This window comes from Mustela erminea, chromosome X, assembly GCF_009829155.1.
Source record: "Mustela erminea isolate mMusErm1 chromosome X, mMusErm1.Pri, whole genome shotgun sequence".
Lineage (NCBI taxonomy): Eukaryota > Metazoa > Chordata > Mammalia > Carnivora > Mustelidae > Mustela > Mustela erminea.
The window spans coordinates 15,921,125-15,945,003 of NC_045635.1; the positions used below are offsets into that span (position 1 = coordinate 15,921,125).

Sequence of the window (23,879 nt, forward strand, 5' to 3'; positions counted from 1 at the left end):
ATGAGGAAATTAAGCCAAGATGGGTATGTCAATATTTTTAAGCACTATATCCTCAGCCCTAGCAAAATGCCTGGCACAAAGTAGGTGCTCAATAAATATTTGTCAAGTAAATAAAAGAGTCTAATATTGTGCTTAAGACTAATAAACAGGGCCTAAATTCAAACCCAAGTCTGAATCTAAAACTCCCACTCGTGGTCACATTTAAATCTTTTAATAATGATATTTCTTAGAGTAAAAATTTTTTTCCTTCTATGTTTCACTATTTTTCAGATCTTCTACAATTAACATGTTATTTTTCCAAAAAGTCATTAAAAACATTTAATCATAGACTAACCACAAAACACAAAAGATGTTTTGGGGACTATAACATGAAATGAACAAACACAAAACAGAAAGGGAAACTTAAGTACACTAGTATCAGCACGATGAATGAAATAAGGACAAAGCATGTGAAGTAATTTATACTAGATCAGGTAGACATTGAATTTATAATGTAAAAAGAATATGGGTTCTTTCCATGTATCTATGAAAAATTATAAAGAGTATGTCTAGACCATAAAGTAAATCCAAGTCTTCAAAGCAGGAGCTGTACAGATCATATTTTCTGATCATGATAAAGAACATGAAAAAAGAAATAAAGCACTCATTCAGAAATTAGTATTTTTATAAAAACCCCACTAGCTCAAGGAACTAATAACCACAGCCATCACTTATGCAATGCTTATTTTGTTCAAAATACAGGGTTAGCCATGTTACATATATTCTTTAATTTAATCCCAATTAATCATTAATAAACCATGAGGTGTGTTATTATGTATAGCAGGGAAGAAAAAACTGAGTAATTTTTCCAAGATCACAGAGCTATTAGGTTTGCAGATAAGATAACCGAATCCATGTCTGAATCCAAAGCTCATACTCCTACACAGAAATGCTGTTAGAATTCATGTATAGACAACTACCTTTGTTCATTTTCTAAAATTTTGTAATCAAAAGTAGAGAAAGCTAGAGTCCTCCATAACAGAACATGTTCTGAAAATGTCCATTTGTTAAATACACTACTCTAAGAGGGTAATGGTTCATTTTTCTAACATATTCTTGTTCAGACATAGTATTTCAAATTGCATAATTTCCTAAAAGCAATCCTTCTGAATATATTCACACTCTCAATCAGGCATTTAAAGAAGGAAGAAACCGTAAAATTAGATAAACAAAGTAGGGAATATAAGGTAAACATGATTTGCCAGTAAATTTATTTCTAAAAAGCAGTGTGACTGTGGAAAAGTCACTACTTTCTAATACTTATCTGCAATCCATAAGAGTTAGATGGAACCTTGGGCAGCATGGATTTGCAAGTTTGCCACAGGACTGTGGGCAAGTCCTTAAGCCTCTCTTGAGTTGTGGTTTCTTCATGCATAAAATATGTGGTTATCTAAGAGCTCTTCCAGCTTGAGAATGTTATAATCTTAAACTTTAAGGATTAAAGTTATTAAAGATTTTCTAGGGTTTTCACGCCTGAGGAAATTAATGATTCTGTGTTTCAAGCTGTTTTTATGTTTTTTCTTTTTTCTTTTTTAGGAGAGAGTGTGTGTGTTTGTGTAGGTGCACGCACACACATGCATGGCGACACACAAAGGGAAGGACAGAATCTCAAGCAGGGGGGTGCCTGGGTGGCTCAGTGGGTTAAAGTCTCTGCCTTCGGCTCAGGTCATGATCCCAGGGTCCTGGGATCGAGCCCCGCATCGGGCTCTCTGCTCAGCAGGGAGCCTGCTTCCTCTTCTCTCTCTGTCTGCCTCTCTGTCTTCTTGTGATCTCTGTCTGTCAAATAAGTAAATATTAAAAAAAAAAAAGAATCTCAATCAGGGTCCACACCCCAGGGCAGAGCTCAAGAATGCAGGCTCAATCTCAAAACCCTGAGATCATGACCTGAGCAGAAATCAAGAGTTGGACACTTAACTGAACCATCAGGCGCCCCTTTTATGTTATTTCTAATTTCTTCTTTCCTATCTGCATTCAAAATACAGTTTTACCTATATCCTTCAGTGGTGCCTGCATACCCAAGTGTAAACAAGGTTAATGTCAAAGAATGATTATATAAATGTTGTTACCTGAAAGAGAATGAAGATAAAGAGAATAAAACATTGTTTTTTCTGTGAAGAGTAAGGAACCTAAAGCAATTTTATAATTTTCCAACCCAATTTTACTATTCTTTTAAGATTTAAGGAATTTCTATATCCAACATGGGGCTCAAAACTTACAACCACAAGATCAAGGGTTGCATGCTCCACTGACGGAGCCAGCAAGGTGCCTCCAACTTTACTATTCCTATTCCACCAGTTTTGAAAACTGTCAACTTTTTTTTTTTAAAGCTCCTCTATATACTCCCAAACCTATTCCTACCTTCCTAATACCAATAAGTCCCAGCTCTTAGTACTCTAATGGAGTTGGTAGTATTTTCCAAACCTGTCTGATTATCAGAATCACCTAAGATTCCTGGTAGTGATACATTACGGGGCCTTATCCAAAACTGAATCAGAAGTCCCAGAAGCCCCATGGTACTATTTCATTTTTTAAACAGGTACTTTAGATGATTCCTGTGATTAGACAAGTCTGGAAAATCACAGTATAAAGATCATGGGCTTTGGAGTCTGACATATTAAGCTTCAAAACCTGACTTTGCCATTTATTATAGGTGTGACTTTGGGCAAGTTACTTAACAGGAGCCTCAGTTTTCTAATCCACAAGATTTGGATACTAGTTATGTTGGAGGTTGTGGTAAAGTTCATTGTCTTGGGTGTTCAGTGTTAGTTTCTCTTTTCTCCTGCTCGCCTTGCCAGAGGAAATGACGAATACAAATACTTGAGGGGATTCTGATGAGTCTCTTATCCTAATGGGTCCACTTCCATTTTGAGAGCTAAAAAATCTGAGTACTAGATAACTCTTTAATGCATTAATTGGTTTGCTAATTTAAGAGTCTAAAGAACAAGTCTAATGATTTCTTCTGGTTTCCAGGGGCTTACTAAAGCCCTCCTACCTAAAACATATATACCATGATGATAGGCTTCAAAGCCAAAGCTTTTGTTGTGACTGTGGCAAAATGACCTGAATCTCGTTTCCTCATTGGTAGAACAAGTGGTGCTTGCATGTCTGCTGAACTGAACCCAACATGTTACTGAATTACTTAAAGTTATATAGTCTTCTAAAGACCCTTAGGGGGCACCTGCATGGCTCAGTGGGTTAAGCCTCTGCCTTCAGCTCAGGTCATGACCCCAGGGTCCTGGGATCGAGCCCCACATTGGGCTCTCTGCTCTGCAAGGAGCCTGCTTCCCCCCCCCCCACCTACTTGTGATCTCTGTCAAATAAATAAATAAAATCTTAAAAAAAAATAAAGACCCTTATGGACAAAAAGAAGACAGCAATAAAAGCCTACAAGTAGTAAGCTGAGACAGAATGGGATCTGCTCAAATACGCAATAAATCAGAGCTTAACATCCAAGCAAAATTCCTATTTGTGCAGTATCAACTGGATCTTAACACAAAGCATTTTAGACAAGTTTGGAGTTGAATTTACTTAGAAAAGCACAATCCAAATGACTCACTCATTAAAAAAATACATGTGTATACATATTTAAAAATTACCAAAGGTATAAACACAACCTGGCAACAAGATTTATTTCTGAAAAAAGAGTCAAAGATAAAGTTCCTAATTATAGCTCCATGATTAATCCTAGCTGCACATGTATTAAGCATAAACACTATTAATAAGTGCATTTTACTAAAAATTGGTAGTATTAATTGTCCAGATAAACTATAAAATAACTAAAAGAAGCTTAAGAAATTTTTAAAAAACTAAAAATCTGGGAACGTTCATTTAAGACAGGTTACCTTCAATTCTTAAATATAAACAAGAAAAAAAGAAACCTTAAATATTATTTGAAGTAATTTAAAGAACCATAGCTTTTCTCTCAATTTGTTCAAATTTCTAATGCAACTAATTTTTAAATTTATTTCTTGCCCTTTGATTATGTTAATATCCCAAAATTTACAACTTTTGAGTAAGATTTTTTTCCATTACCATTTTTTAAAGATTTTATTTATTTACTTGAGAGAGAGAGAGAGGAGAGCAAGAGAGAGAGAGAGAGAGAGAGAGAAAACATGAGCAGTGGGAGGGGCAGAGGGAGAGGCAGACTCCCCGCTGAGCAAGGAGCCTGATGCAATTCTTCATCCTGGAACTCTGGGATCATGACCTGAGCCAAAGGCAGACACTTAACCAAATGAGCCATCCAGGTACCCCTACCATTTCTAACTGGTTGATTTCTGAATATATTTTGTATAATACCACCTTATGAGACTATCAGTAGTTTTAAAGAATCTTTTTAGTGGCATCCTTAGATTACCTCAGCAGATGATTATATCATTTATGAACAGTAATCTTTTACTATTCTCTTGAATACTCTGATTTTGTCTAATTATATTAGCAAACTCTTTCTAGAGTGTAAAAGAGAGGTGAAAACAGCAGGCAAAGTTTTAATGAGATTGACTTAAAAATATGTCCCCATCAAGCATGATGCTGGCTCTTGGTCTGAGACTGCTTTTAATAACATTAAAGACATGCCCTTTTATTCCCGTTTTACTGTTTTTAACTGAGAATAGACATTGAATTTTATCTAGTGCTGACTTTTTTTATCTTTATTTTTATTTTAAAATTTTTTAAAAGATTTTATTTATTTATTTGACAGAGAGAAAGAGATCACAAGTAGGCAGAGATGCAGGCAGAGAGAGAGAGGGGGAAGCAGGCTCCCCACTGAGCAGAGAGCCTGATGTGGGGCTCGATATCCCAGGACTCCGAGATCATGACCTGAGCTGAAGGCAGAGCCTTAACCCACTGAGCCACCCAGGCACTCCTTCTTTTATCTTTTAAATTGATTACAATTGGTTACAGATTTATAGGAGGTTGGAAAAATAAGAGGCCACATATAACTTTAACCCACTGATTACATCTTACATAACTTCCTGTCAAAACCAGGAAATTTTTACTAGTACAAAGCCCAGACCTTATTCAGATTTCACTAGTTTTACAGGTTCTCGTGTGTGTTCTATGAAATATATCACATTATAGGCTCCTATAGCTACCAACACTATAAAGATACTGAACAGTTCATCACCACCAGGATCTTGTGTGCTGCCCCTGTATAATCACACCCACCTCCCCCCAACCCCTTTCTTTTTATTAACATATAATGTATTATTTGCCCCAGGGGTACAGGTCCCCTGCCCCTTTCTAACATGATCAGTGGTTGCCTGATCTTGTTTCCATTTCTACAATTTTGTCATTTTAAGAATGTTAATGGAATCAAACGGTATTTAACATTACTTATGGAATATGAATTCCCTTGAGATTCATCCAAATTGCTGCATGTATCAATAATCCATCCCTTTCAGTTGCTGAGTAGCATCCCAGTGTGGATGTACCACAGCTTGTTTAACCATTCACCCACTGAATGACACTTGGTTTCTAAGTTTTGGATATTACAAACAGAGCTATGAAAATTTGTGTACAGACTTCTGTGCGGACATTCGTTTTCATTTCTCTGGGATTGATGCCCAGGAGTATGGCTGTTGGGTCATACAGTAAGTTTATGTTTAGTTTTTAAAGAAACAGCTGAACTTTCTTTTCCAGAAAAGCTGCATCATTTTATACTTCCACTAGCAACGCATGAGAGAGCGGGTCTGTCCAGATCCTCATCAACATTCGATATTGCCACTATTCTTTATTTTGGCTGTTCTAATAGGGGTGTACTGATATTTCATCATGATTTTAATTTCCCTGAGAGCCAACCATGTTAACATCTTTTCATATGCTTATTTGCAATCCATATATCCTCTTCACTGAAATGTCATTCTTTTGTCAGATTTCTAAATGGATTGTTCAGCCTAAGTTACTGTTAAGTTTAGAGAGTTCTTTACATATTTTAGATACAAACCCTATCTCAGATACAAGTCTGCAAATATTTTTACCCAATCTGTAACTTGTCTTTTCATTGACCTAATAGGGTTGTTTTCATAAAGCAAATGTTCTGAAAAGTCTAATTTTCCCCCTTTTATGGATTTTGTTTTTAGTGTCTGGTCTAAGACACTTCTTCATTTAGCCCAAAGTCCTGAAAGTTTCTTCTAGGTCTAAATTCTAAAAATTCTATATTTTACATTTAAATCCATGATACTTTTTCAGGGTTTTTGGGTGTGTGTCTTTATCAGATGGGGTTTTTTTCATTTTAAATTTTAAATCCAGTATCGAGCACCTGGTGGCTCAGTGGGTTAAGCCTCTGCCTTCGGCTCAGGTCATGGTCTCAGGATCCTGGGATCAAGTCCCACATTGGGCTCTCTCCTCAGGAGGGAACCTGCTCCCCCCCCCCCGCCCCCGCCATCTGCCTACTTGTGATCTGTTTTTCAATAAACAAAAAAAAATGTGTTAAATCCAGTGTAGTTAATATACAGTGTTCTATCTGTTTCAGGTGTACAATATTGTGGTTCAACAATTCTATACATTACTCATTGCTCATAAAGGTAAGTATACTCTTAATTCCCTCATGACACATTTGAATTATTTTCTGTATAATGTGTGTTGAGATGCACTGTTTTACCCATGGATGTGTAACTGCTCTAAGCACCACTGTTGGAAAGGCCATCTATCCTTTTTCCATTGAACTACTTTTGCATCTTTGATAAAAATCAACTGGCTGTACTTGTATGGGCCTAATTACACATTCTATATTGAACTCATGACCCTGATATCAAGACCTGAGCTGAGTTCAAGACTTGGACACCCCAACCTGACTGAGGCACCCAGGAGCCCCTATGTGTTTATCCTTTTACCAATACCACATAATTTTGATTACTGAAGTGTTAATTTTGATTACTGAAGCTTACAATTGGGTGGATCCTTCCACTTTATTTTTATCTTATATTAGATATTTTAGTTCCTTTACCTTTTGAATTTCCAGGACTAGGCTGAATAGCCGTGGTAAGAATGGACATCCTTGACTTATTCCTGATTTTAAGAGGAAAGCATTCAGTCTTTCACCATTAAGTATGATGTTATTTGTGGGGGTTTTTTGTGTGTGTAAATGTTATTTATCAAACTGAGGAAGTTCCCTTTTATTCTAAGTTTGATCAGTTTTTTTAATCTTATTTATTTATTTGACAGAGAGAGAGAGAGAGAGACAGCAAGAGAGGAACACAAGCTGGGGGGAGGGGGAGCAGATTTCCTGCTGAGTAGGGAGCCCAATGTGGGGCTCGATCCCAGGACCCTGGGATCACGACCTGAGCTGAAGGCAGATGCTTCATGACTGAGCCACCCAGGTGTTTCAGTTTGATGTGCTTTTATTATGTTTAATTCAGTTTAATACATTTTCTGCACTATTAACATGATGTGATTTTTCTTCCTTTTTAATATGGTGGAGTATATTGAATGATTTTTGAATACTGAACCAGTCTTACATCCTTGGAATAAAATCCATTTGGTCACAGTGTATAGTTCTTTTCATATATTGCTTGATTTCTTTTGCTAATATTTTATTGAGGATTCTATGTTTATGCTCTTGAGGGATACTGGTCTATAGCCTTCTTTTCTATAGTCTTTAGGTCTTTGTTACAGGGTAATACTGACCTCATAAAGTGAGTTATGAAGTGTTTCCTCTTCTATTTTTTGGAAAAGACTGTATAATTAATACTATTCCTTTATTCTTGATATTCCAGATCCTTCTTCTAAAATTACTTTTTTCCTTGAAGAACTATCTGTAGTAATTATTTGAGGTTCTGAAAAGACTGACAAATATATAGACAAATTTGAGACTATTTTGAATGCACCTTCGTTCCTGAAGAGTATTTTCGGTGGGTACAGAATTCTGGGTTGACAGTTCTTTTCTTTCAGCATTTGAAAAATGGTGCCATTTGCTTCTGGCTTCCATAGTTTCTAATATGGTATCTGCTGTCATTTGAATCATTGTTCCCTTATACATAATAGTTCATTTCTCTTCAGCTGCTTTCAAGATTCTTTGCTTTGCTTTTAGTTTAATTACAAATTTTTAAAAAATTGTGGTACAATACAACATAAAACTTGCCATCTTAAACACTTTTTAGTGTACAGTTCAGTGTGTTAAATATATTGACACTATTGAGTAATCAATCTCCAAAACATTTTCATCTTGCAAAATTGAAACTCCAAACCCATTAAACAAGTTCTCATTTCCAAAGGTTTGATTCTGAGGTGCCTCGGCCTGGATTATTTTGGGTTTATCTTGTTTGGGGTTCAGTTTCATGAATCTGTAGATTTTGTCTTTTGTCAAACGGGGCATGTTTAGGCCATTATTTCTTCAGGCCCACCCTTTTTCTCCACTTTCTGGACTATGGTGACATGGATGTTAAATCTCTTGTTAAAATTCCCCAGCCTCCTAGGGCTCTTTTTTTTATCAGTTCATTTTTTCCCCTCTGTCATTCAAATCAGGTAATTTCTGTTGCTCGATCTTCAAAACTACGCTTTCCTGTTATCCCCACTCTTCTAATAAGCCCATAAAGTAAATTTATTTCAGTTACTGTATCTTTCAGTTCTAAAGTTTCCATATTATGTTTTATATCTTTTCTAAGATAATTTTTTAATTTGTTTCAAATGTGTTTATGATTGCTCATGGAAGCATTTTTGTGATGGCTGCTTTAAAATCCTTGTCAGATAATTCCAACATCTGAAGCATCTTTGTGTTGGTTGACTTTTTTCTGATTCATGTTGTCATTTTCCTGGTTCCTAATACAGTGATCTTCAACTGTATAATGGACAATTTTGGAGAGAAAACCTGGATCCTGTTTAATCATTTTTTTAAGATTTTATTTATTTGACAGAGATCACCAGTAGGCAGAGAGGCAGGCAGAGAGAGAGAGAGAGAGAGAGAGAGAGGAGGAGGAGGCAGGCTCCCCGCCAAGCAGAGAGCCCAATGAGGGGCTCGATCCTAGGACCCTGGGATCATGACCCAAGCCGAAGGCAGAGGCTTTAACCCACTGAGCCACCCAGGTGCCATCATTTTTTAGCAGGCAGTCTACTCGGCGAAATGTAGTATAAGAGCAAGGTGAATGTGTATGTTCAGCTTCCTGCTGGGCCCACTGACACCACCCTGGCAAAAGTGGAACAATTACTCCTGCTTTTTTGAACAGCACTGAGATGGAAGTTCAGCTCCATTTTTGGTATCAATGGAAGTGGGACACCAAGCTGCACCATCACACTGCCTCTGAGTAGGGGTACAAGCTCATCTACCTGCTCAATCACACTGCCAATAGGGAGAGAGAAAGCAGAGGGCTGACTTGTACTGCTTTGCTGCTATAAGGTAGAGTGGAAAGCTCAGCTTCTTTAAGGGCCCAACAAATAGGGAAGGGAAGAAGGGGAAGTGGAGTGCCAACCAGCCCTGCCATCCACCATTTGGTTCTACCTTGTAGATGCCAGATGCGAGGCAGGGAAGCTCAGCTGCCCACTGGGCCCCAATGACATCAGTAAAGAAGCGAAGCAGAGTTGACTAGCCCACCTCCAACCATCTTGCTCTGCCTTGTTGATTTTAAGTGAAGGTGTAAGCTCAGCTCCTAACTGACAGAGGGCAAGGGGAGGTTTAGTGGGGACTACCCCAGCCTCACAGCACCTTGGTAAGTTTCACTGCTTCCAGACTCGGATGGAGACTCAACTGGCTCCTGGACTGCAGTGACACTACCTTAGTGAGATCATCACCTCCTTCTGCAGGTGGTGGCATGGGGAGGGGGAATGGGAAGATCAGATTCCTGCTCAACCTGCCAAAACCACCCAGCAGGGGAAAATCAAAGTGCTCTCTGCTTTTGCTAGGCAGGCAATGGGAGATTAGGGCCTTGATCTGCACAGTCAACATCAGTGAGTAGAGGAATTCAAGCACTGCCACTTGCTTCTTTGGAGTAGGGTGGGGATTTTCTATGGTGTTTGGCTATAGTAGGGTGAGTACGTCAAAAAAATTTACTATTGTTAGACTACCCTTTCCTCATTCACTGTGTCTATTGGTGGTTCAGGTTGGAGGCTTTTACAGGACCTGTCAAAGATATATGGAAGGCAATAAAAAAAAAAACCCCACCAAGGAACTCACTATTTGTGTCATTCCTTGAGTCCCAAAGTCTGTAGGGAGTCTCCCTTCTTCTTTCCATCTTTCACAATGTTCCTGTACTTGTCTGATGCGTTTTTGTCTAAGGAGTTTTAGTTGTAAAAGAGGACCTAGGAGGAATAGGGCTCCTCCAACTTGACAGAACCAGAGGTCTCCTCCAAGTGATTAATTTTTATGTTGAAAATAACATTTAGGGGGAGCCTGGGTGGCTCAGTTGGGTAAGCAACTGTCTTCGTCTCAGGTCACGATCCTAGAGTCCTGGGATTCAGTCCTGCATCAGGCTCCCTGCTTGGTGGGGAGTCTGCTTCTCTGACCCTCTTACCTCTTATGCTCTCTCTCTCTCTCATTCTCTCAATTAAATAAATAAAAATCTTAAAAAAAAAAGAAAATAACATTTAGGAGTGCCTGGTGGCTCAGTCATTAAGCATCTGCCTTTGGCTTAGGTCATGCTCCTGGGGTCCTGGGATCAAGCCCCACATCAGGCTGCCCATTCAGGGTGGAGCCCACTTCTTCTCCCTCTGCCTGCTGTTCCCCCTACTTGTGCTTGCTCTCTGTCAAATAAATAAAATATTTTTTAAAAAGGAAGAAAACATTTATTTGCTTTGTGTGTGTATGTGTGTTTTAAAAGGAACTTTACTGGGTGTCAGGGGTAGTAATATTTACTTTCTAATCTTCCACACTACGCTTAAAAATGCACTATGGAAAATGCTCTAACATTATAGATCATAATTTTCTTCTGAAGTTCCAATTATATCTGTTTGTAACATTCCTGGCTAATTTAGCTTGCTTCATGTTATTTTAACTGCCTGTCTACCTCAGTACTTTTAAACTATAATATTCCAAAGGAAATAATCCTATTTCATTCATCATCACCTAGTAATATACTTTACATGCTCAGAACAGCCAGGGGGAAAAGTCTACTTTAAAACTCATTTACAGGGGTGCCTGGGTGGCTCAGTCAATTGAGCATTTGCCTTCAGCTCAGGTCATGATAACAGGGTCTTGGGATGGAGCCCTATGTTGGGCTCCCTGCCCAGAAGACAGCCTGCTCCTCCCTTTCCATCTCCGTCTCCCCTCAAAATGCGCTCCTTCTCACACTCTCTCACATTCTCTCTCCCTATAATAAATAAATAAAATCTTTTTTTTAAAAAACCCTCATTTATGAGCTTTTTTTTTTAATAATCCAAAGGAAATCCCTTTTTCTTTTTTTAAAGTAGGCTCCACACCCAACATGGGGCTTGAGCTCATGACCTTGAAATCAAGAGTCACATGTTCCACTGACTTAGCCAGCCAGGTGCCCCAGGAAATCTTATTTTTAATTTGTCTGTGACATTCCTCTCTTCAAGTAATCCCCCCCTTACTGCTTATACCAATAGCCAGCAGGAACTTGAAGGAAAGGAGGCAAACATGCTTTGTTTTGCATCTTCCTACTTCTTTAAATGAAACACCTGTATATCTCACTTAAGAAATGGATTCTTGAAAAGAATTAATTTATCTATTGACTAGTATTTAATTTCTGAGAATCTAGACCTGTGGTTGATTTTCAATTATTTCCTGTATTGTTGCTTTAAATAAGAAACTCTAGAATAGTCTAACACTGAGGAGACTGTAATGAAAAATATCATTGCTTTGATTTTTGCTTTCTTGCTATAATTTTCTATAATTAACATTACTTCTTTGTTGTGTTCCTCTAGAAACTCTGCTCTGGCTGGTAAAAGAGGTGGTCCAGGTGATGAGGTAACATAAGGTATCTCCATAGAACACAGAGCTCTACTGACCCAGCTGGAAAATCAGTGTTCTAGGAAAAGCTTTAAATTTATCACATATAAAAATAAAGAAATCTTTTGAAAGCACAGATTAAAACTAAGTTTTCTGAAGAACTATGTAGACAGTCCCTGACTTATGACGGTTTAACTTATAATTTTTCGACTTGACAATGGTGCAAAAGTGATTATTTAATTTCATCCTGTAAAAACTACACTTTGAATTTTTATCTTTTCTCAGGCTAGCAATATGTTGGTATGATACACTGTCATGATGCTGGGCAGTGGCAAGGAATGGCAGCTCACGGACAGCCATGTGACCATGAGTATAAACAACCAATACACTTAAAGCCATTCTGTTTTTCACTTTCAATATAGTATTCAATAAACTACGTGTGATATCCAATACTTTGTTATAAAATAGACTTCATATTAGATGATTGTGCCTGACTCTAGGCTAACATAAGTGCTGAGCATGTTAAAGGTAAGCTATGCTAAGCCATGATGTTCGGTATGTTAGGTGTGATAAATGCATTTCCAACTTATGATGGAACACAATCCTATTTAAGTCAAGGAAGATTTGTACACAATATAACATAGATAAGGATCTTCTTTTAAAAGCATTAATGCAAAAACTCCACTTAAGTCTCCAAATCAGTAAAAAATAAGCACAAGAATTAATTATGTATACAAATAGACAATAAGAACATGAAAAGTTCCTTAACATCCTTAGATATAAGGGAAACGCAAATCAAAATAACAATGAGATACCACTTCTTACACACTACAATGGCTATAATGAAAAAGACAGGAACAAGTGTTGATGAGAATATGGAGAAACTGCAACCCTCATACATTGCTGGTGGGAATATAAAACGGTTTAAGCAAGTTGGAAGACAAATTGTCGGTAATTCAAAATATTAAACATAGACTTACCATATGACACAGCAATTCAACACCTAGGTGTATACCCAAGAAAATCAAAAACATATGTTCAAAAAAACTTGATACAGAATTTTCATAGCAGCATTATTCACCATAGTAAAAAAGCAGAAACAACCCCAATGTCCACGAACTGACAAATGTATAAACTAAATGTGGTACATCCATATACCAGATTATTACTCAGCCATAAAAAGGAAGCACTGATACACGCTGTAACATGGATGAACTTTGAAAACATTGTTAAATGAATGATGTCACACACAAAGGCCATATATTATATGATTCCATTAATATCAAATGTCCAGAATAGGCAAATATATAGAGAAGGTATATTATTGGTTGCCAGGGGCTGGGGGAAAGAAGGAATAGGGACTGACTGCTAATGAGGATGGGATTTATTTTTGGGGTGATGAAAATGTTCTGGAATTAGATAGTGGTGATGGTTACAGAACCTTGTGAATATAAATAAATAAAGCCCACTAAATTGTATACTTTATAAGAGGGAATTTTGTGGTATGTAAATCATATCTCAATTTTTAAAAAAAGATTAGAGCTATTTAACCTAACAGGTTAAAAAAAAAAGAGGGAAAAATCCCACCAAGGATCATGTAAACTTTCAAAAAATTTCCTTTTCTTATACTATAGCAAGATAAATGGTAACTTTTTCAGGTTGAGTAAGATCCTATTCTCTGACACTTTGAGGGAGTATCAAATAGAGTTTTCTGAAGAGATGCAAATATAAAGAGGTAATGATTTAATGAGGAGCAATTCAAAAACAGAGCAGTTACCCAAACATATACCTAGGGACTTCCATATAGAGATGTTAACTAATGTTAACATAGAGATGTCCAGATGGACAGCACCCCCATCCCTTTTCTAAATACTATAGTTTTTGTTTCAAATATTTGTATAACAGCCGTTTAGAAATCCCAAAACATTTTCACATACAATGTCACAAATGCTGTTTTTCAGGCTAGCTCACAAAAGCCTATTTAACTCACACTGTATTTGGAGAGAGTTGAATCAATTTCACTTTTCTAACTCTACCTGTACATTCCCATAAAAATATATTCTCATGCAGACCACTGAGAACCTTTTCCCCTGTAGGAGATTTCATCTAGAATGAATCACCCACACGCTGTTCTCAACTCAAGTATGGCAGTCTAGCAGAAAGTCAATGGAATTTGCAATCTGAGACTTGGGTTTGAATCCTGCATCCCCTAATAACTAGTGGTACAACCATGAACAGCTTCTTTAACCTTTCTAGGCTTCAGTTTCCTCATCTGTAGGTTGAGAAGAATTATGTCTACCTCACTCAAGTTGATATAGACAGTATCTAGTCAGAGAAGGCATTCAGTAAACATTTATCTACAAGATGCATCAATCCATTTTTCTAGTATTAATTAGCACATTATAATTAACAAAATACAACATTTTTTGACAGCTAAATTTCCCCAGTGCTTGGTGTTATCACTTGAATGAGAAATGTTACTATAAAACCAGCAAAACTATAGAAAGTGCAGAATGGTGATTTGAAGGGCACATACCATGTAGAAGGGCTTATAAAAAATCTTCAAGGTAGGTGAGGAACAAGACAAAGCTAATTTACATTTAATTTGAAAGAACACAGTATTTTTTCATTTAGAAAAAGCTTTTGCCTATTAATTTAAAAATACAAATAATAGAAGGCAGAGCTGAAAAAAAACACTGGTATAGAAAAAGTCCAAATTGTAATAATCCTATAACTTTTAGAATTGTGCTGTTCAATGTGGTAGCCAATAGCCACAGGTGACTTTTTAAATTTAAAATAATGAAAATTAAATTTAAAATTCAGTTCCTCATTCAAACTAATCACATTTCAAGTGCTTCATAGCCACATGTAGCTAGAGGTTACTGAATGATACCAACTTAGAAGTTATGGTTTTTTTTTTTTTTAAGTCAATCTTTCCTATTATTTTATATTGTTTTCAGGCTCCTAAATGTAAAAACTGAAATAACACTCTGAGTAACTGAGGTTTTTAGTACAGGTCCTACAAGATTTCTGGAGAGAAGTTTTCTCCCACAACACTGTATGTGAGATGCACTTCAACCTATTACATCAAAATCAGCTTTTGCTTCAGGCTATCATTTGACGTCTGCTTCTAACACATGTCAAATAACTGAACCAAGTTTCCTAAAACAAGCTTTGTGGACCACAGGATTAGAGGCAAGCTCACAGAAACCTAGATGACCAGGTCAAGTTTGAAGACAAGATCATTATTATACAGAAGATTATAAAAATCAATTTACATGGTGGATTAAACATAACTAGGTATGTAAGATACCATGGGTATATTAGCTAAGGTCGGGAAATCTGATTTAAGTTATGCTACCGCTGTAATTCTATTTATACTAATAGAGGAAAAGAATGACAGGAGGTATGAAAGAGCTTTTGGATTTACATATAAATATAGGGTAGCTAACAGTCAGGAAACTAGACCTATTTCATGGGGAAAAAAAATCCCACCAAAAAACTCCAAAAGACAATGTGGAGACCTGACTCCAGGTGGGGCAGTAGGCTAGCCCCCTGTTCTTTAGCTTATTCACATTCCTTTCTAGTTGATACCTTCCAGAAAGGAAGGTAAATATGTACAGTAGGTAATGCCAGTGACTGAGCGATTTGGTCAATGTTATGTTGAAGCATAAAACACTGTTTATTAGTAGGTAATATGTCCAAATACCCCTGACCCCAGAGGTATGTGTATACGATGGGCAGAGATCACAAAAAGGGTGAGGATGCTATTTTGCATTATTTGGTAGGCTGCAAATGTAAACTGTTTTTTAAGATGGAGTAACAAGGTTCCCAAGTTAAAAAAGACTGCATCAATATATCACTCACCCTAGTTGTTTTCTAGTAACTGCAAGTTAGAAGCAATTAGTTTAAAAAGGAGAGTGGGAGAGACAGACTGATGGCAGCATCAAGTCGCCCAATGATAAAAGAGAGTTTGTAATAATTATGAATTTGAAATGTAAGTTACAGAGCAAGTCAATGCAGGGGCCATTTAATAGGGGCAAATATTTTGATATTAAGGTAGAATACAACAATTTATTTTCAGAATAAATAGATAAAAAAGTTATCTAAAACTTTCATTTAAATTATTATATTTAAATGTTTAGTCTATTATAAGATGGAAAATCATACATTTTAAAAGATTTCAATTAAAAATGAAACAAAAACTCTTGATAGAGAAAAAAGCTTTGATATAGTCAACTAAACGTAACAGCTCAATTGCAGGCAATACTGGATCATGTTACTATAGTTATCAGACTGCTCAAACTGTTTTGCAAAGCACTTGTGTCCTTTGAGACTTCAATAGATGGTTCATGAAAAAAGGGTTCTGACATCAAGTCTCAAATGCTGTGGGCTATATCCTTTTTGCAGATTCATCATGTATAATATCACCTTAAAAGTGCTAAGAACTTATGAGGTAAAGACATTGGTCAAATACTGTTTAACTCTGTAATTCCCAAATTTATTTGATTATGTCATGCTCCTTTGTTTTGTTTTTTGCATGGTGGAGATGGTTCATGGGGCATAGACAGATACACCTTTAACATGTCCAGAGACTTCTCTGTTAAATACTGTATATCCTGTTTCAAATTCTTGAAGTACAAATACCAAATAAAATATCAAATCCAAAGGAGTCTATTTTTAGACAGGAAAATCCAGTTACTCGTGGCATATTCAAATAAGCAAAATAAATGTGTTTAGAGTAATGGGGAGGGTGTGCCATACTAATTTCTGTCTCTAAAAGTGAAATTAATAGAACTGATCCTAAAATATAAAAAGGTGTGCACATTTTGTTTTGGTATGCTTTAGAAAGTAAATTAAAATTCTACTTATTAACACTATATATTGATTTTATCCATTTCTTCAAGGGGAGACTTCCTTCAAGAAGTTGACATCCAGGATACACCAGGTTTCATCAATTTTAAGATGCTATCATGTATGAAATATACTACCTTATATATCACTAAGAGGAAAAAAACACTGCTAAACAATCACATGCTATAGACTGTGAGATGCCTCCCAAATTGACCAAAGTTTCCTTTCTTCCTTCTTCCACACGTATTCTTCAAATGTTTTTTTATCTGTTTTCCCCTTTACAGATGATACTGAAGAGGGGAACAATACAAAAAGGGAGACAAGATTCAAGAGATCTGCATTCACCTTACCCTTACAATTATATTCAGATATAATAATGGCTCTGTTTAAACAGATCAAACAAGTAATTTTTAATTGTTCTGCTTGATTCTGAAAAAAATTACTCCAGAGGAAAAACACAGAGCTTCCCCCAGACAATTCTATTAGAGAGATGATTCACTATATTATTTATTAAACACTGAAACCATGCAGCAAACCACATACTTTACATATATCATCATTTCACTTAATTCTCACCACAACCCTATGAGGTAGATATTATTTCATCCCTATTTTACAGATCAGAATGTTGAAGCATAGAGACATTAAATAACTTGTATAAGATTACTAAGTTATTAAGTGGCAGAGCCAGGACTCAAACCCAGGTCTTTATGGCTCCAAAGCTTATGTTCTTTAACACTTCCCCATATATCAAAATTATCTTAAAAAGTACCTTCTAAATTTTAAGGAGATGAGTAAAACTGAAATATTTGATTGGTAGTAACTAATGTATTTGCTTAAAATAGGCCAAATGTATAAAATAATAGTTACGTCTTATATGGATACATTTCATCCTGAATCTGCTTCAGAAAATGCATATATTTGTTGTTGTTGTTGTTGTTGTTAACTCTATACATTTTACAACAACTAACATTTATAGCTGTTTTACTTTGGTTTTATGTTGTTTGGTATTAAATTGATAAACTGGAATATATGAGATCAGCTAATTGTTCCAGATAATGATATAGGAAACTATATCAAATCTGAAGTGGGGTAGAGGGAGACATTTAATGCCAAGTATAAAAATGCAGTTGGTTGTTTTTATTTTCTATTATGTGAATTGGGAAACTGCATGTATATATATATAGATTTGCACAATTGCATTCCAATGCTTTAAAACTTGTTATCCACCAAAACACATAAACAACTGAGCCCTATCACACTCATGCATTACCAAGTGACCACCAAGATATCACTGTTGTACACTGTAATCTGTATCACTGGGTCTAAAGCATCCAGTCTGCACTGGGAAACTGGTGCCCTTGACATCACCCAACATTCACAGCCTGTTATATCACACGTCCCTGAGTATGGAACTCTAGAGCAAATCTTGTCAATGATCACAATGGTATGAATGTTTCAATGTGTGATACATTAAAAAAAAATCTTTACAACAATTCTGCAATTCAGACTTCTGATAAATGATCTGCTATATTTTTGCTCTATAATTACTGATTATCGCATCCTTGGTTGAGAGTGCACATCCCAGTTATGCCACTCTCCTTAAATAAAAGTAGAATATACTCATTGTGATTTCCAGAAACATACTAAAGAAAAGGCAGAGTCTGCCTATACTCGTTTCTTTAAGTTTATCCCTTTATCTTAATTTAAATGTACCAAAGAAGTTTCACGTTTTGCATCAATCCAATAAGTACAGGAAGAGCTGCCAAAATAAAGCAAACTTCCCTAAATTTTAGTTTAACAAAAACTGACATCTTATATCATAATCACTGAAAACAGTGAAATGTTCAGTAATGTGTCACAGTTACTATCGACAGTTGACATGTAACAATACCTGTCCTCTCCTCAGATCTTCACTTGGGGGAAAGAAAAAAACCTGAAAGGTGGTAGAAATGAAACAGGAAAAGGAAGAAACTTAATAAAACATTTTTTCAAAATCAATGATCATACTTTAACAGAATGTTTTTCCCTGCAGATAAAAATAAGAAACCTCATATCAATATTGTAGAAACAGTACAGAATCCAATATAATCTTTGATAAAAATGGATGCATATCCACTAAAGATGGTTTCCAACACAAGGGTCTCATTTTTTATAAAAAAATTTACAAAGTTAATATTTTAATGTATTATGGGTACTTGCTATTTAAAAGAATTCAAGGTAGCTATTTTTATACAGCACATTTTTATAAAGCAAAAAATAACCTCGATTTTATCAATGTTAAATTAATTAATATTGTTCTTATTTACATTTACCATCATTTATCCTTTATTGAAAACTGAGAAAAAGTGTCATTTTAGGTCAGGCTTATGATCCAGTAAATGTAGTGGCAAGAAATTTACAGAATATTCACAATTCCTTGATACCCGTTTTCTAAACAGTCAGTTACTCAATAACTCCTTAAAGAGTTGTGAATTCACCTGGACAATTTAGGACGCTATTTTGTTTTTAATCTTGTACTAACCTTGACTGCTTACATAGTACTTCCTTTATTATCCTAAATTTGCTTCTTTAAACATTTGGCCTAGTTCTAGCCTATCATGTTCTGACCCATGTTTGAGTTAACCACAAGGGTTTTTTTGTTTTGAGCACCATGAGACCCATGTGAGGTCTTAAAGGAGGAAGGCTATGTAAAGGAATGAAGAAACTGCCTGTACTTTCGGGGAGGTACTCAGGTCTTTTAAGACTGCTCGTATTTCAGTCTAAGATTAAAATGATAAGAACAGAAATAACATTGATAATCACCCTATTCCTGACCATAATTCATTCAGTGGACATCTACTGGGTCCAAAATATATATGTGCCAGGCACGGTGTTAAGTGCTGAGAACACAGAGAAAAAAGGACTCTACTTTCAAGATTTCACAATCTACTAGGAACGAGACCACAAATGAAAATTCCTATCGAGACCATTTCTGAAACCTTTTAGTCTGGGGAGAAAAAAATTTGATGTATTTACTCACGTAAACATCTTTTAAAAAAATGATTTTACTCTGGTAAAATATAATTACTTTCTGATAAGGCCTTACTGGGGAGGAGATAGCATAATAGCAGGCATAATACTAAGTCCAATATTAGACTTCTGAATGAAAATTCTCAACCTTTTCCTTACTAGCTTCAATTTCCAAAATTGTATCAGAAGTAATTTACTTGAAACAGATGAACCACCAAAGGCAACAAAATATCTAAAAGCAATTTAAAAAGATCTTTTAAAAATTAATCCAGGAAACACCAGCTCCATGTGACATATCTTATACCAAAATATCAAGAAAATTCTTTGAAAATGGCAAGTTGTGGAATCCTATCTGCCAGGTTCTGGAAACCATGACAGTAACTGAAATAACTAGGCTTTAACAAGTGAGACTGCTTATAATACCGTAACTGTTTCTGAAAAATACATGACCTCTAACTACTGGCTTATTTATTTATATTGTGAATTTTTCCACAAAGGATTTGAAGCAGCTACCCTAATATAAAGCAAAGCACAAAAATTATACCCACCCGGCTTTGAATTGTGCCTCTGCCATTTACTATTTATAATCTTTGTGCCCTTAACTTCGGAGATTCAGTTTCTTAATCTGTAATAATGAGGATCACAATCCTACTCTGTTGGGTCATAGAAAGGATAAAATGAAATAGCATGTACCACAGTATCTGGCATATAGTAAGTGCTAAATAAATATCAGTTTTGTGCCTTCCCTATTCAAATGTATGCTATGTAGAAAAAGGATAAGGTGGAATTTTAAATGATTTTTTTAACACACTGTTACGTGCCAAGCAGAAATGTGGACTGATTATGAGTAGCAAATGTTACTGTTTGCATGTAACGATCAGGCTCAAAGCAAATTCAATTTCTTTTCACAAGGTCAGCAATTTGAAAACCCATTTTATAAACCTTTTAGCTATGTTATTTAATGCAAATAAAATCTGAAGAAAAAGATGAATGAAAAGAGCCCCTGTGCAAACTAATTTTCACACTATCCATTCAAAGCATGATTAAACATTCTAAATTCAATTTTCTTATAAAACATCTATACTATTAAACAGGCTAACACATTTTTAAACGTAATTCTGCCAGTCTTAAAACCGTGATTTCCTTTTTAAAATATTTAGAAAAAAATCTATCAATATCTTTTCTATTATACAGTACCATTTAGTTTAGATTTTTAAAATATGATCCAAGTCACAAAATACTAAGTACCAGCCGTAAGCACTATTACAACTCTGCTCACGTTAAGGAGAGCAAGTAAACATTTTATACAGCAGTAGAGGTGACTAGGAAAAAAATTGAAAAGCTATTTGAACTGATCCCCCTCCCCCTCCATTATACCCGGGAATGCAAGTGTCCCGCATCTCAGATCAAACTGAGCCTCGGTCTTACTGACGTAACCAGTAACCCTATCCACCTCTCACACTGCGGAGGCCGGCAGGGCAGCGGCTGCCGCCAAGTACACCACTCATCAGAGCCTGCCCCATTCCACCCCCGCGTTTCAGTCATGCTTTCCAGAAATGGGGTCACTCACTATTACACACACGCAACCTATCATCCTGTAATCCCCCAAAGTCCGCTGCGGGAACAGAAGACAGCAAAAAGTCAAGAAGGGAGAATCACGGACATGCCACCATCAGGAATTGATTTTCCACTCCGGAGAGGAGCGCTGATGCCCTAGCATGGGTCTTGCATGGATTATTTTCGCAGACCCCGAGTTGGTGCTGGGACAGGGGCGGCTGCGAAAGCTCGATGCTGTGCCGTGCCCGGGGAAATTGTTTTGCCGTCTTTGGGTTACTGTTTGGGCTTCTGGCACTCGATTAGGTGTCTCAGGGATGGTCACCGAATAGATCCTGGGGGAATAAAACCTGAAAGCCTTCCAGGGCAGCTACTGATGGCCTTGAAAATCACCCTCTCACCTCCAAGGACAGGAAACTCAAGTTAAAGCTCCTAAGGACTGGGTCCTCGAGCTCAGCGACCTAAGAAATGGGGGATGGGGAGGACCTCAAGCTTCCACTTTCTCCTTTGCACCACCAGAAACCGCTGCGGCAGACAAACTGGGGGGAGGCAAAAACCATTGGCTGTCCTGCACCCCTTCCCGAAACCCCTGCAGGTCGCCAGTCCTGCCTTGGGCCGTTCCAGCCCCCACGCACCCGACTCACAGCACCAACGCTCCCCCTGGCCGGACTCGAGAGTCCCTATACTCCCCAGTGAACCCAATCCATATCCCTCCCTTACACCCTAAAGTCGCCAGGGTCCAGGGAAGCCCCCAACCAGGCATGGGCAAACTTCTCAACTCCTCTCCGGCCCCCGCTCCACTTCCCGCTCCCCACCCCCACGCAAAGTTGATTAAAATCGGTTTCTTGCAAAGCCCCAGCGCCCACTCCAAACCCCACGCGCCACCACACCACAGCCCCCCGAGCGAGGGAGGGGAGGTGAGGGTGCGGGTGGAACAGAAGAGCAAACAGACCAACCCCAACTACCCAAACCGGAATCCCAGACAGAGGGGAAACGCGAGCAGAAGAAGGGGCCAAGTGGCCAGCTCCAGGGAGGGGAGCTGGCCGGCGGGGGCGAGGGGAGGGGCGCGCCGGCCCCCGGCCGCCCGGCTGCACTCACCTCAGCGCTGTCGGACGGGCTCTCCACAGCCATCTTCTGCCACGGGTCCGCCAGCTGCGCCAGCGGCATCTTCCCCCCCGGCCCGCCGCCTTCACCGCCTCCTCCCTCCCCGCCCGCCCCACGGCCGGCCCCGCTCTGTCGCCACCCGAGCCCCACGACAGCAGCAGCGGCGGCGGCAGTAGCAGCACCAGCGCCGGCTGCCCGGGAGAGGGCTCGGCGCCTACACCGACCCTCGAACGCCGCGCGCCTAGCTGGAGATGTCCGCACGCCGAGCGAGAGCCTCGCGCCGCTGCCCGGCACCCGGTCTCGCCCCTTTCTTCCTCTCCTCCTTCCGCCGCCGGGACTACAGCTCCCCCCCCCCCCCCCCGCCGGTTCCCGCGCCCGCTCCCAGCAGAACAGCGGCGGCCGCGCGCTCCCCGACTTCCGCTCACAACATGGCGCCTAAGCGATACCTGTCTCTCAGAGCGAGGCTCGGCTGCCGCCGCTGCCGCCGCGCGCACCCGGGGGCGGGGCTTGGGAAGACACGCCCCCGGCCACCGCGCTTCGCTCCTCCCTCCTTCCTCGCCCCAGCCTCTGCTTCTGGGCCTCGCCTACTTTCAGGAAGGGCGAGCCCAAGAGATCTGGGGGCGTCGGCGGGCGGCGGGGGAAAGAAAAAGGGAAGGGCAAGAGGAGCGAAAGGGAAGGGCAAGAGGAGCGAAAGGCTGGGAGCCTTGAACTGCTAAGGGTCTGAGCAGGTCGGAGGCTACTTAAGGATAGAGAACAGTGGTCCCCGCTTAGCTGGGGACGGAGATGGGCGAGACGCAGTGGGCACAGTCCAGTGCCAAAGACCTGGGGAGTGGGCGTGGGGTGTCTTTTCGGTCTCACTCCTCCGCGGGTGTTTGTGGGCGCGTCGTGTCTATGGGCATATCCTTTAATGGACCAAAACCTGCCCTATCCAGGCTCAGATGGTAGGCATTCACCTGCCCTCCCCCCCACCCCTTAAAGTCCCCCACGACGGGGACACGTAAGGCTTTGTGCCCTGGTGCCCCCTGGAGGTTCGGCTCTCGGTTAAGATTCAAGGCTCTCCAAATCGAAGCTCTGGTGTCATCTTTTTAATATTTTTACTGCATTTGTCCTGCTTGAGTCGCCCCCCCACCCAAAATCTGAAGAGCCCTCAGGCTTCAGTTTTGACTCTCGAAGTCCCCCACTCCCTGCACGAAGAAGGAAACGAGGAGGTTCCTTGAGGCTGCCCCTCTCAGCAGAGGTTGGGGAATTATTTTAAAATATCATGTTGGCAGAAACCTGGGGTTCCTGCTCCTCTGTTGACTTTAAATAAAAGATTAGATTAAAAAATCAGGCTGGCGGAGGGTGGAGGAGGGAAAGCGAGGGAGGGGTTCTAACTCCTCCTCCAGCCCAAGACAGGGAAGCCCTGGGTTAAGAAAACCCAATTCCCAGACGGCAACGGAATCCAAGAGGACTAAGAGTTTGTGGGGAGAGGCCTGGGCGT

General features: G+C 38.8%; 1 protein-coding gene across 6 annotated transcripts in view; it reads right to left on the minus strand.

Annotated features, from left to right (window-relative positions):
- RPS6KA3 (ribosomal protein S6 kinase A3) overlaps positions 1-22,868 on the minus strand; it is a 112,274-nt gene extending 89,406 nt beyond the window's left edge. For 3 of the 6 annotated variants that reach the window (XM_032329464.1, XM_032329463.1, XM_032329462.1), the window contains exon 1: positions 22,394-22,471. Coding sequence is in view for 2 of the 6 variants with exons in the window: in XM_032329459.1 (XP_032185350.1) it covers positions 18,624-18,665; positions 22,394-22,462 (111 nt within the window). In the remaining 4 variants the exon portion in view is untranslated. The other 3 variants (XM_032329459.1, XM_032329465.1, XM_032329460.1) reach the window with 3 other exon arrangements.
- Between the last annotated feature and the right edge of the window lie 1,011 nt (positions 22,869-23,879).